The sequence below is a fragment of the Pongo pygmaeus genome, chromosome 19, assembly GCF_028885625.2.
Source record: "Pongo pygmaeus isolate AG05252 chromosome 19, NHGRI_mPonPyg2-v2.0_pri, whole genome shotgun sequence".
Taxonomy (NCBI): Eukaryota; Metazoa; Chordata; class Mammalia; order Primates; family Hominidae; genus Pongo; species Pongo pygmaeus.
In genome coordinates, this window is record NC_072392.2 from 54,180,721 (window position 1) to 54,196,505 (window position 15,785).

At 44.6% G+C, this 15,785-nt stretch overlaps 1 protein-coding gene across 9 annotated transcripts in view; it reads left to right on the plus strand.

Moving 5' to 3' along the window:
* The window catches only part of ACACA (acetyl-CoA carboxylase alpha), a 331,795-nt gene that overhangs the window by 309,739 nt on the left and 6,271 nt on the right, over positions 1–15,785 (plus strand). For all 9 annotated transcript variants that reach the window (XM_054456897.2, XM_063655503.1, XM_063655506.1 and 6 more), the window contains 2 exons: positions 9,103–9,257; positions 9,923–10,093. In XM_054456897.2, coding sequence (XP_054312872.1) covers positions 9,103–9,257; positions 9,923–10,093 — 326 coding nt within the window. The remainder of the gene's footprint in view (positions 1–9,102; positions 9,258–9,922; positions 10,094–15,785) is intronic.

Below are 15,785 nucleotides of genomic sequence, written 5' to 3' on the forward strand. Positions count from 1 at the left end.
GAAAGAAAGAAGTTCCGATATGCGTGCCTTAGTGAGTGGCCTTTCACCTCTCACCTGTTGAACTTGGAGTGTCCTCACTGACACTATGGCCACTGTGTCCTTTGCGGTAAGGAAGCTGTTGAGAAATAACACGAGGCTTTCTATCACGAAGGTAGATATGGGATCTTGCCTCCTCTCTTTTGTTAGCAGTAGCTGAAAACCTACCCCTCACACTGATTCAGAAGCTATTTGGCTTGGTGAAGTTTAGTGCAATAGTGACAACATTTTCTGAGAAGAGAAAGGGGTCATTTTAGTTTGATCCTTTAATCTGATTGTATTTATAAAAGCACCTGGGCTTACCTCCCCCAAGGAAGCAGTGTTTCACAATTCTGTTTGGCCAGAGGGACCTGGCAGGCATTTAGTTAGAGGGAACCCAAGAGAAAGCTGTCATCAGAATGTGTCTTGGTCCCAAATGACCAGATCCCTGTATCCTGACCTGCCAGACATAGGGAGAGCAAATTAGGGAAGGAAAATAATGAAGACTGCAGAGGCATATTTCTACCAGAAGAATTCAGAGAATTCTGTGCTGTTTCCTGACCTTTTTTATATGGATATGTCTGCATGGAAACACAGGGATGGGACTGATGAGGGAGCAGTATTTTTTTTTATTCCTGTTTGGAAATCTCTGGGTTTTCTATTAATATAATGATTTTTAAAAATATGAACAGTAGAGCACTAACACTATTGCAAGGAACTTTAGGGTTAAACATCCCCTGAGAGGATTGCTGTTAAAGTCAATATGCAAATATGGGTGTATTTAGATAGGTATGGCCCCCGTTGAAGAAAAGCAGATATATGAAAATGGGATTTAAAAAAAAGCTAGATACATTGGGAGAAATTATTCCCATTACAAAAGGATTATTTGCCTTACCAAAGGATTCACTGCAGGGTTCCTCATGAAATAGCTCCCTTAAGGCATTTAAAACAGGATCTGATTTACGCAGTTTTTCAAGAACGCTTTTGTGTAAAGAAAGGCACACCTGTTATGGATATAGAAATAGTTTCGCAGGATTTTTTTTTATTTTATTTTACCTATCTTACTATCTTTATAGAAAAATTTCTTTCAACATAGAAAACGTGATTACATAGATCTTTTAAACAACTGCTTGTGTTTGTACTTCTGAATCTTAATAAGATTCCAGTCTTTTTAATGCTAATTTTTCAGTCTCAAGGGTGTGGGATGGGAGTATGTTTTAATATCTGAGATATTCAGGAGCTTTCTGGGGAGGGTGGTCTTGTTCTTATCTCTAGCATCATAAGTATTGAACCAATCAAAGCAAATTGCTTTCTTTCTTTCTTTTTTTTTTTTGAGACAGAGTTTCGCTCTTGTTGCCCAGGCTGGAGTGCAATGGCACGATCATAGCTCACTGCAACCTCTGCCTCCCGGGTTCAAGTAGTTCTCCTACCTCAGCCTCCCGAGTAGCTAGGATTATAGGCATGCACCACCATGCCCGGCTAGTTTTGTATTTTTAGCAGAGATGGGGTTTCTTTATGTTGGTCAGGCTGGTCTTGAACTCCTGACCTCAGGTGATCCGCCCGCCTTGGCCTCCTAAATTGTTGGGATTACAAGTGTGAGCCACCGTGCCCGGCACAAATTGCTTTCTTAAGTAAAGGAAGAAGGGCCCATCAAAGTTAAAATTGGATTTAAATTTACATAGGCTTCTTAGTATAACTGTTTTGTTTTTGAGATGGAGCCTCACACTGTCACCTGGGCTAGAGTGCAGTGGCGCGATTTTGGCTCACTGCAACCTCTGCCTCCCGAGTTCAAGCGATTCTCCTGCCTCAGCCTCCCAAGTAGCTGAGATTACAGGTGCCTGCCACCAAGTATAACTTTTTTAAAAGTTGAGAATGTTTTTAAAAACACTTTAATATCACATTCTTTTATAAAACGTTTTCCCTGCTTGCCAGACTGGGATTGTTGTTACATAAATGAGGAACTCAACTCAGAAAAGGAAAAAGATTTCTACAAGGTTGCCTAGAGCCTTTGGCTGAGCAGAGAATTTTTAGTCTACCAGTCTGATTTTTATTCCAAGCTTTGAAGACGTCACCTCCCCCAAATCCTACTTTTAGGATGTAGTTTGTTCATACACAGACTAGGGCTGGCCTTCTCCTGGCCTATTTAAGTGGTATGGCTGGGCAAAAAATAGCCTCCTGCTGCAGAAATCAGCCGTTTCCTCTGGGAGTTTCTCTTTAGCTTTTTTTTTTTTTTTTTTTTTTTCAGTCAGAGACAGATTCTTACTCTGTCTGCCAGCCTGGGGTGCAGTGTCATGATCACAGCTCACCACACCTCGACCTGTCAGGCTCAAGCAGTTCTCCCACCTCAGTCCCAAGTAGCTAGGACTACAAGGCATGCGCCACCACATTCAGCTAATTTTTAAATATTTGTAGAGATAGAATTTCCCTGTGTTGCCTGGGCTGGTCTCAAACTCCTGGCCTCAAGCAATCCTTCCCACCTTGGCCTCTCAAAGTGCTGATATTACAGGCATGACCCACCGTGTCCAGCCTCTCTTCACCTTTGATACCATGGAGGAGAAATGTGGCTTTTCTTTGTATCCTGGCTCCAGGGAACACCTGATAGGCCATTGTGCTGCGGATACTTTCAAGTCAATTTGAACTGCTTTGTTTAAGGAGCATGGGCTCTTAAACCAGATTACCTAGTCCAAAATCATAACTCCACTATTTCCTAGCTTTGTGGCCTTGGGTGAGTTACTTTTTTGTGCCTCAGTTTCCTCATCTTTTAGGATTGTTGTAAGGATTAAATGAGATACAAAGTACTTTAACAGTACCAGCACACGGTAACATCTCAATACTGTTAGCTCTTCTTATTTGATCAGTGATATTTCGTCTCTGTTTAACTCTTTAAAATTTTTAATTAGAAGTGTGCATTTTTAGGATTTCATGAGGACTTATTTTTTAAGAGACAAGGTCACCCTCTTTCACCTAAGCCAAACTTGTCCAACCGTGGCCTGCAGGCCACATGTGGCCCAACACAAATTTGTAAACTTTCTTAAAACATTACAAGATTTTTTTACAATTTTTTTTCAGCTCATTGCCTATCGTTAGTATATTTTATGTGTGGCCCAAGATAATTCTTCTTCTTCGAATGTGGCCCAAGGAAGCCAAAAGATTGGACACTCCTGACCTAGGCTGGAGTGTAGCAGCACAGTCATAGTTCACCGCAGCTTGAACTCCTGGGCTCCAGCGATCCTCCTGCCTCAGCCACCAGAGTATCTCTGGGACTACAGGCATGCTTCACCATGCCTGGCTAATTTTGGGGGGCATGCGGGAGGAAAGACAGGGTCTCGCTCTGTTGCCCAGGCTGGTATTGAACCCCTGGGCTCAAGCCATCCTCCCACCTTGGCCTCCCAAAGTTCTGAGATTACAGGTGTGAGCCACCACACTTGGCATTTTGTGTGTGTGTGTGTGTGTGTGTGTGTGTGTGTGTGTGTGTGTGTGTGTGTAGAGACAGGGTCTTGCTTCGTTGTCCAGGCTGATCTTGAAATCCTGGCTTCAGGCAGTCCTCCCAACTTGCATAGGGAGTTTTTATTTTGGATAGGAAAGGATGGGAGCACCTACCTTTTGACTCCCGCTCAGCCATTTCCTAATGTAGAATTCTAGAAAAGAATGACTTTTCTCTCTGTAGCATATTCTTAAACACACTCACACACGTGTACACACCAACTTGCTTTCCTAAAAACCCCGAGGCCCTGCAATCTGGCTAGAAAAGAAAGAAAACCATTTCAAGATATTTAATTGTACAGGGAGCTTACAGAATTGATCGAGAGCTTAGCTTTTTACAATAGTCCAGTGAATAAGAAATGCTCCTGACAAACGATCAATGATAGGATAATCACTCTTTATCCCCCTCCTCATTCTTACCTTCTTTCTTTCAGGAGAACAGGGTTCAGAAGTCAAAAATCTTTATAGACGCCGCTTTTAAATTAAGCAGAAAATAGACATTGACATATTTGTTAATCTCCCCTAAATCATTACCGGGGCTGGCTGCTTTGCTGTACAAGGAGAGAGGGGCCCTCGGTGTGCAACACATGATATAACCGGCTTAACAGCAGCCTTTTATTTTTAGAAAATAAAATTTTAAAAATCTTTTTTCCCCTAAAACAAAGCACACAAATCCTTGACCTTCACATGGGCATTTAAAAACACATATATTCTCCACTTCAGTCTTTTCCTTGTTTTGATGCTTTTTTGAGGTGGGTCTTGAACCATAATCAGAGGCATTACTGAAGGAATCAAACAAGGTAGGCTTTGGAGGAATGCCCTGTGATCTTCCTAGTCTCAGGAGGGCCAGAGCATTGCAGGCATTTATTTTGTTATTCTTTCAAAGCTCTAGAATAGCTTGATTGAGAGGGCAAGACCTTTGTTATCCCAGAAGCCAGCATCCTCCATCATTCCAATTTGGCGAAGCCAAAGCCTGGTTTCTGAAACACTGTCCTCAGCCCGTAGCTGCTCCCTCTTCTGCAGCCAGTGCTGAGCCTTGCTCTTAACTCCTTGCAAACAACAAACCAACTCTCCAGCTGGTTTCCCTATAGTGGCCACTGCAAGATATCTGCTTGCCAGCCTTCAATACCATTTAATGTGGAAGAACAGAGGCTTTGGAGAGAGCCAGACCCAAGTGTAAATCCTGACTTTCCCACTTAAGAGCTGGATGCAGCAGCCAGGTGCGGTGGCTCACGCCTGTAATCCCAGCACTTTTGGAGGCCGAGGCAGGCAGATCACCTGAGGTCAGTTTGAGACCAGTCTGGCCAACATGGGGAAACCAAATCTCTATGAAAAATTCAAAAATTAGTCGGGCTTGGTGCCGGGCACCTGTAATCTCAGCTACTCGGGAGTCTGAGGCAGAAGAATTGCTTGAACTCAGGGGGCAGAGGTTGCAGTGAGCTGAGATCGCGCCACTGCACTCCAGCCTGGGTGACAGAGCAAGACTCCATCTCAAAAAAAAAAAAAAAAAGAGCTGGATGCCATTGGGGAAGTCCCTTTACATTTCAGAGCTGTAGTTTTCTTACCTGTAAAATAGACACCCTGGCGTAAAGTTGAGTTGTCCTAAGGATTGGAGATGATGTACCTGAAGCAACTGGGAAAGCACTCAGTAACGTTGAAGTATTCAGCTTGGCAGCAGTGTTAACAGCTAACCAGATGTAGGTGTGTAGATCTGAATTGTGCTTGGTGATTATGAGATTTGTGATCCTGAAAGATTTGAGTACAGTGCCTGGTAAATGCTCAATAAATGGTGTGTTAGATATGGTCCATGTATATGTGCGTTCAGCCATGTCAGTGGTCTTGCCATCCCTTTGCTCCCTGCAGGGCTGTGACTTTACCTATTGTTGTATTAGTTCTTGAACTGACAGTAACAAGAGACGCAACTCTTAAATCTTGGGCCTGCCTAGGAAATTGCATCGGAATGGGAACTATTGGAGACATTGTCCTGGTCTTAGTTATGGAATTGGGACTAAGATAGAAACTTTATCAGCCAGGAGCCCACCATCATCACTTAGCCTCTCAGAAATTAAAGGGACACTACTACTGAAGCACGTGTCTTCTGCCCAGGTAAGCGAGAAGAGACAGCTAACAGTGTTCAAAAGCTTTGGGACCCAAACTGCTGCATTTGAGTCTTGGCTCTATCACTTGCTAGCTTTGTGACCTTGGTAAGTCACGTAAATTCTCAGTGCCTCAGTCTCCTCACCTGTAAAATTGAAATAATTAATAAGAATACCAGTCTCCTAAGGTTGTTGTGATAATAAATTAACAGATATAAAGCACTTAACAATGGTGCCCAGTACCCTATAAATATTACCTTTGATTATTGATTGTATGCATTGGATAGCCAGGAATAAGTTTTCTTTTCCAGCTTGCCTAATTTTTAAAACTTTTCAATTTCACAAAAAAGTTACAAGAATAATACAATGCTTTTTTCTCAAATTCACCTATTAATATCCCGTTGCTTTATTATTTCTGCATATTCACATGTGTACATGTATTTATTCTCTCTTGCTCCACACACATATGCATTTTCTTTGAGCCATTTGAAAGTAATCTGTGGACCTCTTGCCTTTTTTTTTTTTTTTCTGAGTCTCACTCACTCACTCAGGCTGGAGTGCAGTGGTGCCATCTTAACTCACTGCAAACTCCTGTTCCCGGGTTCAAGCAATTCTCATGCCTCAGCCTCCTGAGTAGCTGGGATGGCAGGCATGTGCCACCATGCCTGGCTAAGTTTTGTATTTTTAGTAGAGACAAGGTCTTGCCATGTTGGCCAGGCTGGTCTCAAACTCCTGGCCTCAAGTAACCCACCTACCTCAGCCTCCCAAAGTGCTGGAATTACAGGTGTGAGCCACCCCGCCTGGCCCTAATGCTTCTTTATTCATAAATATTAGTGTGTATTTCTAAGAACACAGACTTTCTCCTACATAACAATACATTTATCAAAATCAAGAACTGTAAACATTGATACTACTGTCTAATCCATGATTCATATTAAAATTTTACCAATTGTCTCAATGTCCTTTTTAGTTTTTTTTTTTTTTTTTTTTTTTTGAGGGGGCAGTCTGAGATCTGATCTAATGAGCACACATTGAAATTCATTGTCAAGTATTTTTGGTCTCCTTTAATCTGGACTGATTCTTTGACCTTTGTTTTTCATGTTTTTCACATTTTTGAAGAGTGAGCCACTTTTTTGTAGCATGTTTCCTCAGTTTGGGTTTGTGGTTAGATTCCGATTCTGCTTTTTGGGCAGGAGTGTTGCAGAAGTCACGTTCTGTCCTTCTCAGGACATCATCAGGAGTCATGGTATCAGTCTGTCCTATTGGTGATAATTTATTTGTTTAAGGTGTTGTTCACTAGGTTAATCCACGATAAAGTTACCATTTTCCCCTTTGTAATTAATAAGTGATTTGTAAGGAATATTTTAAGACTTTGTGAATATTCTGTTTCTTATCAAACTTTCACCCACTGGCTTTGACATCCATTGATGATTCTTGGCAGAGTAATTTACTGTGATGCTTGTAAAACGGTGATTTTTCTAATTCCATCATTTCCTCTACACTTATTGTTCTGCTGGAAGAGAGAGTGTTCCCTTTCCCTTCTCCCTCATTTAATTACTTATATGAGGGTGAATTGGTAGATTCTAGTTTCATTCCACAAATATTCTGTCTGTTAATAAATATCATTATTTATTTTAGTGCTCATTGTCCCAGATTTGGCCAGTGGGAACACATTCAAAACTGGCTCCTGCATTTTTCTAACATGTCTCAATCGTCTTTTGAGGGCTTCCTTGTTTTTTGTCACAATATACCCCAGGTTCATCTGATGTTTTCCCTACCTCATCCCTAGAATCAGCTATTTCTCCAGGGAATCTTGGTTTCTTTCTGTGGAGAAGGGAAAACATTTGCTTCCCTAACAAGGGTGTTCTGAGAATGTCTCATCTCCGAAGACACCAGCCAGCCCTCCATCCCTCAGCCCTTCTCCCATCAGCCCTCCATCCCTCAGCCCTCCTCCCATCAGCCCTCCTCCCATCAGCCCGCCATCAGCCCTCCCGCCATCAGCCCTCCCGCCATCAGCTCTCCCGCCATCAGCCCTCCTGCCATCAGCCCTCCAGGCAGATCTACACTAGAATGCATGGGCCTTTGTGTCATCCCTTAGCGTGGGGCCCTGTGCGTTCATGCTGTTCAGGTGTTTTTGAAGGAACACTGCTGAGGTGCCGGGGCCTAAAGCAGCAGATCAGTGGCACCTTCATCACAGTTTTAAAATGGTGATGAGCTTAAAAAAAGAGGTAGAGTTGGGCATCCAAAAAACTAATAAAAATGAAACTTAAGTACTATAGTTACATCCCTCCTCTGTTAACCTGTGTTTATGTATAATACTTACGGCTCAGTCAGCAGCCCAAGGCTGTTTATGGCATATGATTCATTGTGGTGTAAAAAACAAGGCCTGTTCCCAGACAGACATGCTTGAAATAGACCTTCCTCTTCTGCATCCTGTGCTCATGTATTTATTTGTCAGCTTTAGTGACAAAGCACTTCAGGGTGTCCCTAACACCAGGGGCTGTCACCTATTGCTCCTTCAGCTAGACTTACTCCTCCTTACTAGGCAGGCAGCTAAATTTTCAGTATTGATTGCCGATTCCATTCTGAAAGTAATTAGGAAGAAAGGCGCACCATAGCAACACCTCTACTGGGACACTATTGATTGGGGGAGGGGTCCCTCCTTGATATAAGGGGTTCCAAAGTCTCCTGTCTGTTGAGTCAGGGTACCGTGCGCAGTGATCCACATGAGGTTTGCCGACTCTCTTTCTCTTTTTACATCCTTCTTCTCCTTTAGCCCAAGAAGTAGAATGTCTTTGTCACTCTGGTCAGGGATTGGCTCTGGCAGTAGCAGTCCAGGCAGGAGAGCACAGGCTAACCCACCGAGCTGACACAAGACATGAGGATCTGGCTCTAATTAGATTGAGTTCTACTAATTAGAGGTTAAAAGTATATAAACCTGAGATTAGAAGCCATGAAGTACTATGGCTTGTACCTTTAGGAGTTATTCAGGTCCTTGCCAAGTTTGGCAGATAACTCGCATGTACACAGGGAAACAGGAGCTACTAGTTTGTGCTTGGAGTTTAGGGGTGCTTTCACCACATCCCATGTGTGGAATAGCCCAGCTGCTTTGATGCTGGTCAGCAGGGATGGGCGTGGTGTCAGTGTACAATTACTGGCCTCAGGAGGAGGAGGAGCCTGGGTGGTGTCAGCAATATGCTCCAGGCCTCTAGGTCGCTACTTGCACCTTCTAGGGGAGAGGCATGGGAGAGGGGCTGCCATCTGCCTTCACACTTGTGACTGCCACAGGGAAAAGAAGGCATGTGGGCTTCCTGTGGCAAGGTAAAGACAGGTCTGGCATCTTGTAGGGCCCTGTTAATCAGCAAAGAGCAGAGAAGACAAGGGAGAGCCAGGCCACAGAGGGAAGAGGGGGCAGGCTGATGTTGAGCTTCCCGTGATTGTGGCTGCTTCTGTGCAGAGAGATTCCTGGTCATTACAGAGTGTGATGGGCATGTTTATCTAATTGCAGGGACCCCAGAGCTAAGCACAGCTGAGCGGAAGGAGTTGGAGAACAAGTTGAAGGAGCGGGAGGAATTCCTAATTCCCATTTACCATCAGGTAGCCGTGCAGTTTGCTGACTTGCACGACACACCAGGCCGGATGCAGGAGAAGGGTGTTATTAGCGTAAGTACAATGGTTGCCACTTCTTGTCAGAGGCCCACATGTGGGCAAGTGTGTGTGTGGGTTGCACACAGGCTCACAAGCAGGGAGCTATGAGGGCCAAATTAAAACAACTTCTGCAGATCAAAACATTTTCAATATTTTTTAGATTTTCGCTTTTTCTGTAACTGTTATCATCCTAAAACAATGTATAATTTAGGTTTCCATTAATTCCTCAGGAGGCAAGCTGCATTTTACTGGTGGGAAACTGAGTCACATGTGACTTCACTGGTGACGGGTCCTCAGGATGTGGGTTACTATAGGGTCAAGGCTTCCACAGTAGCTAATTCATAATTGATCTGCAAGTTGTTTGATCCATCTTCTCAAAACCAATTTATCCTTGTCTGGTTATCTGGGAACTCACAGCCGCTTCCCCAGAACATCTCAGCCATGTGTGGGATCAGCATTAGCCAGACCCATGGCTGTGCACAGTGCTGCAGACAGCAGGGCATGTGGGCTGCATTTCTGCCCTGGGGGACATCTGGAAGTGCTAGGAATTTACAGCCAGCTCTTGTCTGTGAAGGGCTTGCCTGGAGAATCAGTTTTTATGCCTGTGGGTTTCCCTCCAGACTGAGCATTAAGCAGGAATTAGGACTGGGCTGACTAAGCTTATTCTTCTCTGCATGTAGGATATCCTGGATTGGAAAACATCCCGTACCTTCTTCTACTGGCGGCTGAGGCGTCTTCTGCTGGAGGACCTGGTCAAGAAGAAAATCCACAATGCCAACCCTGAGCTGACTGACGGCCAGATTCAAGCCATGTTAAGGCGCTGGTTTGTGGAAGTGGAAGGAACAGTAAAGGTAGGTGGGACACTCAAAGAGAAGCCTTTTTGCTGAGCTCCTCACACCACCTGAGGGCTGCAAGGCTTGCCAGCAAAGAGTCCACAGGCCTCTAAGGGCAGGAGTGGAAGGGAAACATAGAGATCCAAGCTGTTTCCTCCCCCAGCTACTCCCCCTAACATGTCGTGTCATGACATCTTGTCAGAGGAGGTGGTAGGGCATATGTTACAGCTTGCGCAATCATTCAGCAGACCTTTTTGAACACTTACTGTGTACTAGACACTGCATTTGGTTCTGGAGGCATGGCAGTGAAAGAGGCAAATGTTGTTCCTATCCACATAGAGCTCACCATCTAGAGGGGGAGACAGATAAAGAGGTCATGCATAATAGTGAGGCCCATGTTAAACACAGCAAAGGATACTTGACCCTCTCTGGGAAGGATGGGGGAGAGTCTAAGAAGCCTTGTGGAGTAAGTGATGTCTCAGCAGAGGCTGGAAAACAAAGCAGAAATGAACCAGAGGAAAAGGCTGGATTTGGGGGCGGTCAGGGCTTAGGAGGAATGTTCCTGCAGAAGGAACAGCATCATCCTAAGCCGTGAGAGTAAGAGCAACATGCATCAAAGGAATATCCTGCAACTGTTTCAGGGCAGCTCAGAGACTGGGTGCCTGGTAGGAAGAAGGGGCAGGGGCATGATCACACAGGGCCATGTAAGCTGTCAAGGAGTTTGGACTTTGTCCTGGGGCCTGTGGGAAACCACTCAGGTATTTTAAGCAGTGGAGTGACATGCTCTGACTTCTATTTTAGAAAGACCACTCAGGGGGCTGTGTGGAGGAGGGAATTGGAGGGGCTAAGAGCAGAAGCCTAACAGGATGTGATTGGAAGAAGATGCCATGACTACAACTAAAGAGCTGCCTACTTCCAATCAGAGATGGAAGGAAGTATCCACCCTTATGCAGGGAAAGGGATCTATGAAGTTGGCATTTTCTTGGGGTGATCTCACAGAGAGGGCTCGTGACCTAGAGCAGTAACCCCACTGAGATGGTGTCCCTGGTGCTCTAGCCTCAGTGTTGGGGATGGGGCAGGTCTCAAGCCAGGATGACCTAGCAAGGGTACCAGCATTTGCCCCTGGAATAGTGGGCTGCATAAGACACTCCATGGGAGAGGATGGGAAGAAAAAGCTGGAACTTTTATTTCTATTTTTACTAACAAAAAGAAATTAACCTTTATTAGTAATTAATATATGGATTAATCATTTATATCATATATGCATTTTATCAGAATATTGGTAGTATGTGCTCAAAATATATTTGTCTTTCTCATTGCTATGTGATCACAAACATTTGGTGACTACCAGGTTAGAGTATTGATGGAGGGCTGGGTGGCTGGTGGTGGCTTGAAGGGTCCTGGTCCACAAAGAGGGGCACTCTGGCCTCTGCCTAGAAAGTGTTGCCTGAAGCCTCTGCTAATCATTCTCAAGGAGGAGCTCCAAGATTTGCTGTCAGTTTTAAAGCCAGTGAATTGGGGTGCTTCTAGTATTCACCTTTGTATTAAGTCTGCCCATTTTTTTATGACTGAAAAGCTTCTTTGGATAAATATTTCAAATGTGCAGTGGGGGAGCACAGCCTTCTCCGACATTTGGTTCAGGTTAAGGTCAGTCTGTGGCATCATAATTGAGTGAGACAATTTTGTCAGTGGCTACCAGCAGCTTCTAGTGGAAGTTGGCATTGAAAGTCACGCAAGTGTAAAATAAGAGGTTGTTCTCTAGTTAAGAGTGGCCGGCTAGGTAAATGGAGTGTGTGTGTATGTGTCTGGCCAGGAGAGGCCTGCACTGCCTCCCTACCACATTAGTCACTAATGGATGTGTCCAGCCTCAGTAGGCACAAGGATGAGGAGAAGGAATAGTTTCCCCCCAAGCATGAAGCAAGTAGATAGGCCCTTCAGCTTTTCCCTAGCATCCTGCTCCCAAGCGGACAGAGCATCTGAAGAAATAGGTCACTGCCATCTCTTATCAATGGAGAGAACAGTTGACCACATGTGTACAAGCTCCTGGCTGGAATTGAAGCACAGAAGAGAACCCCAACCCCATAGCTCAGGAAGAGGCTGCCTAGGCACTGGGAGCCAACTATGCTGAGCATTGAGGCTATTTCCCTTGTGCCCACCTACAAAAGGCAGCATTCTCCTGAGTTCTCTGAGAGGAATGCCAAAGACTGAATGTGAGGATGGGTAATCCTATGATGTCAGGGCATGTGGCTTTGAAACCTCCTTCCATATTCTGCAGGCTCAGCAGGACCTAGTTTAGTGTGGGGTGGGTGATAAAATCTGCAGCGCCCTTGAGAGAAGAAAGGGTTGCAGTGTTAAAAAGCCATCTGTGTGCCTCTGAAGGAGTGATGTACAATCTGCTTGCTGTTTGGAAATGGTGTTTTTTTTGGGGGGTGGGGGGGCTGTTCAAAGAACGATAGATACTGTGTGTTGTGCTTCTCAAGTGCAAAGACTGGTTGAGTCTAGACCCTGGCTTTGCACCAGGAAGTGACCCTCTAATCCTTATTGTGGTTGGTTACTGGTAAGAAAAGACATTTCATGATAGGCATCTATTAGCCATGCCATGTGTTCTTTTTGTTCCCAGAGAATTTGTTTTCTTAATCTTAATCCTGAAAACAGAGATTCTGGGACAGAAAATTGAAGACACGGTGATGTTATATAACTGAGCACTATAATTCTTTTGTTTCCCTTAGAGATATCTGTTACCATGAGTTATGGGAGTCTGTTTGAATCCACTGGGACGATCCTACTATAGGAAATAGTAGGATTTATGGTTCATAGTTTCACTGCAGGCAGAAGCAAAGCATCACTACAGCTCCTTGACGAAAATAACAAGAACAGTAGTTTAAATTGGGTCATAAGAACATGGCACACATTTGTATCCTGGGCATGGTTTCTCACTTGATTCTTAGATCCAAAATTTGAAGTATGTGGTTTTTCAAACAGGCTGATTTATTTTTTCCCAAACCCCAATAGTAGAAATTGAAATTAGGACTCTGCATGGAACAATGAGAATGTGGGTTTTGAAATCTCATAAACTGGGATCCCAGCTTTGTCATTTACTGGCATGGGCATATTATTTAAGCCTCCATTCCCTCATCTGTAAAATGGGGGTGGTGTTTATGTCATGGGGTTCGGTGAGTTTTAAATAACATGAGTAAAGTATGGAGCATAAGTCAGATGTGGTGGCTCACGTCTGTAATCCCAGTGCTTTGGGAAGCTGAAGTGGGAGGATCACTTGAGGCCAGGATAACAAAGCAAGACCCTGTCTTCACAAAAAATTTTAAAATTTGCTCGGTGTCGTGGCACACCCATGTAGTCCTAGGTCCTCAGGGGGCTGAGGCAGGAGCATCGCTTGGCCAAGGAATTTGAGGTTATAGCGCGCTATGATGGCGCCACGGCACCCCAGCCTGGGCAACAGAGACCCTGTCTCCAAAAAGAGAAAGTATGGAACACAATGTCTGGCTCAGTAGACATTCAAAATATGCTAGTTTCCCCTCCTCCATGTTAGAAAGTAAAAAAATAATAGCAACATAGACCAGTCAAAATGTACCAGTCAAAAATGTACAGCTGATTGACCTCGGCGGAAAGGAGGCTGACTCCTGAGCACAGTGGGTGCTCAGACGCTCTTTAGTTTGGCATGCTCTCATGTTCCCACAACCTGATGCCATGGTGCATTCTTATTGTTCACACAGCTACCCACTTGCTCTTATTCTGGATTTCCAAGTGCAATGAATGCTCAACGGAGGCCCCTGTGAGGATCATAGAGGAAAAAGCACTATTGATAGGGTCTCTTATTTCCACTGACCTCAAAACCTGGCCTCAGGCTACTGATGAATAAGTCTCATACACCAAACTTCTCACACAGGGCCAGGCAGGGAGGAGGTGAGGTAGAACCTGGAAAGCATTGCTTGGCCCTGCTATGGGCCTGGAGCTGAGATGGGATTGGCTCACAGGAGCTTGGTTCACAGGGGTCTGATGGCCACCCTAGCCCACATGTCCTTTGGCTATTGTACTCTAAAGCCTCTGGAAAAAAATCACATCCTTTCTTGGGCTTCTGTTGGATAGGGCTTAGCCTTGTAAGTGTAGGTGTATTGAAAATGTCTTTCCAAAATATGAGTGTACCTTGGGATGTGTATGCCATCCCTACACCCATCAGGCTGTGTGTTTCCCAGAAGTCTAGAAGGTCAGAAATGGGAGGAGCCTCCCTAGCTGGAGGTGTCTCCAAGCAGCTCCTAAGGTGAGTTATTAGTAGGGTATAGTAGTCAGGGCTCACATCCATCAGGTTGTGCCCTGGTCACTCCCTGGCCCTGCTGAACTATTGTCTAAGGAGGACTTAACAGCTATCCAATATGTTAGAAATGAAACTTTCCAAACAGGTCATTTAGATGTTGTGAGATAGACTAATTACTACATAAAATTAGTGAGGCTGACTAGTGCCTGAGATACTTATCCGCTGATGTAGAGAGAAAGTGTCTGTTGAACATTCATTTTAGGACAGGCCACTGTTGTGATGTAGAATTATTGATATTTTATTGGTAAAATGTTCTGATACAGATGGATATGCAGACAGGTGGCATACGGGCCCAGGCCTGTCATGATGTTAGCAGCCTAGCATATCACACTTGTTTAAAGTCCACGCTAGAATACTAGGAATGACTGGCCACATTTTCTTTCTCTTTTTTTTTTTTTTTTTTTTTTGGTCTTACTTTGTTGCCCAGGCTGCTGGAGTAGGTATGATGACTCACTTTCAGCCTCAACCTCCTGGGCTCAGGTGATCCTCCCCTCCCACCTCAGCCTCCCAAGTAGCTGGGACTATAGGCACACACCACCCCACCTGGCTGATTTTTTTTGTAGAGAGGGGGTTTTGCCATGTTGCCCAGGCTGGTCTGAAACTCCTGGACTCCAGCAATTCCCTGCCTCAGCCTCCCAAATTGCTGGGATAACAGGCATGAGCCACTGTGCCAGGCCCATTTTCATAATTTTAAAGAGGGAAATAATAATGCCTTCTTCCTGGGAATAAGGTTGGCCTATCCTTCTGGGTGACTGGAATTGAGTCTTACAACTGTTCTAAGAGAGCAAACAAGAAACTGTAGGCTCTGGCTGGGCACAGTGGCGCATGCCTATAATCCCAGCACTTTGGGAGGCCAAGGCAGGGGAACTGCTTTAGCCCAGGAGTTCAAGACTAGCCTGGGCAACATAATGAGACCCTGTTTCTACCAAAAAAAGTTTTGCCAGGCATGGTGGGGCATGCCTGTAATCCTAGCTATTCAGGATGCTGATGTGGGAGAATCACGTGAGCCCAGGAGTTTCGGGCTGCAATGAGCTGTGATCATGCCACTGTACTCCAGCCCGGGCAACAGGAGGAGACCCTGTCTGGAGGAAGAAAAAAAAACAAACTGCAAACTCTATAACCCAGTGGAAGGGAGCTTGCTTTTCCCAGGTGGAGCAAATTAGCCCACAACAGTATAGTAACCCTCCCAGGTCGGTTGAGAAAAACCAGTGGCACTATGCTTACATAAGTTTATTTTTGCTAAACATGCAGCTGATTAGAACTTGAGACCCCTTTCCTTCATGTACTCCTCTAGGCTATAATCCACTGGGGTCTGGCATGGTCATTGTCATCCAGTTGTACTTTGCGTAAACAGCAGATCTTTTTATAGGGCCCATATTT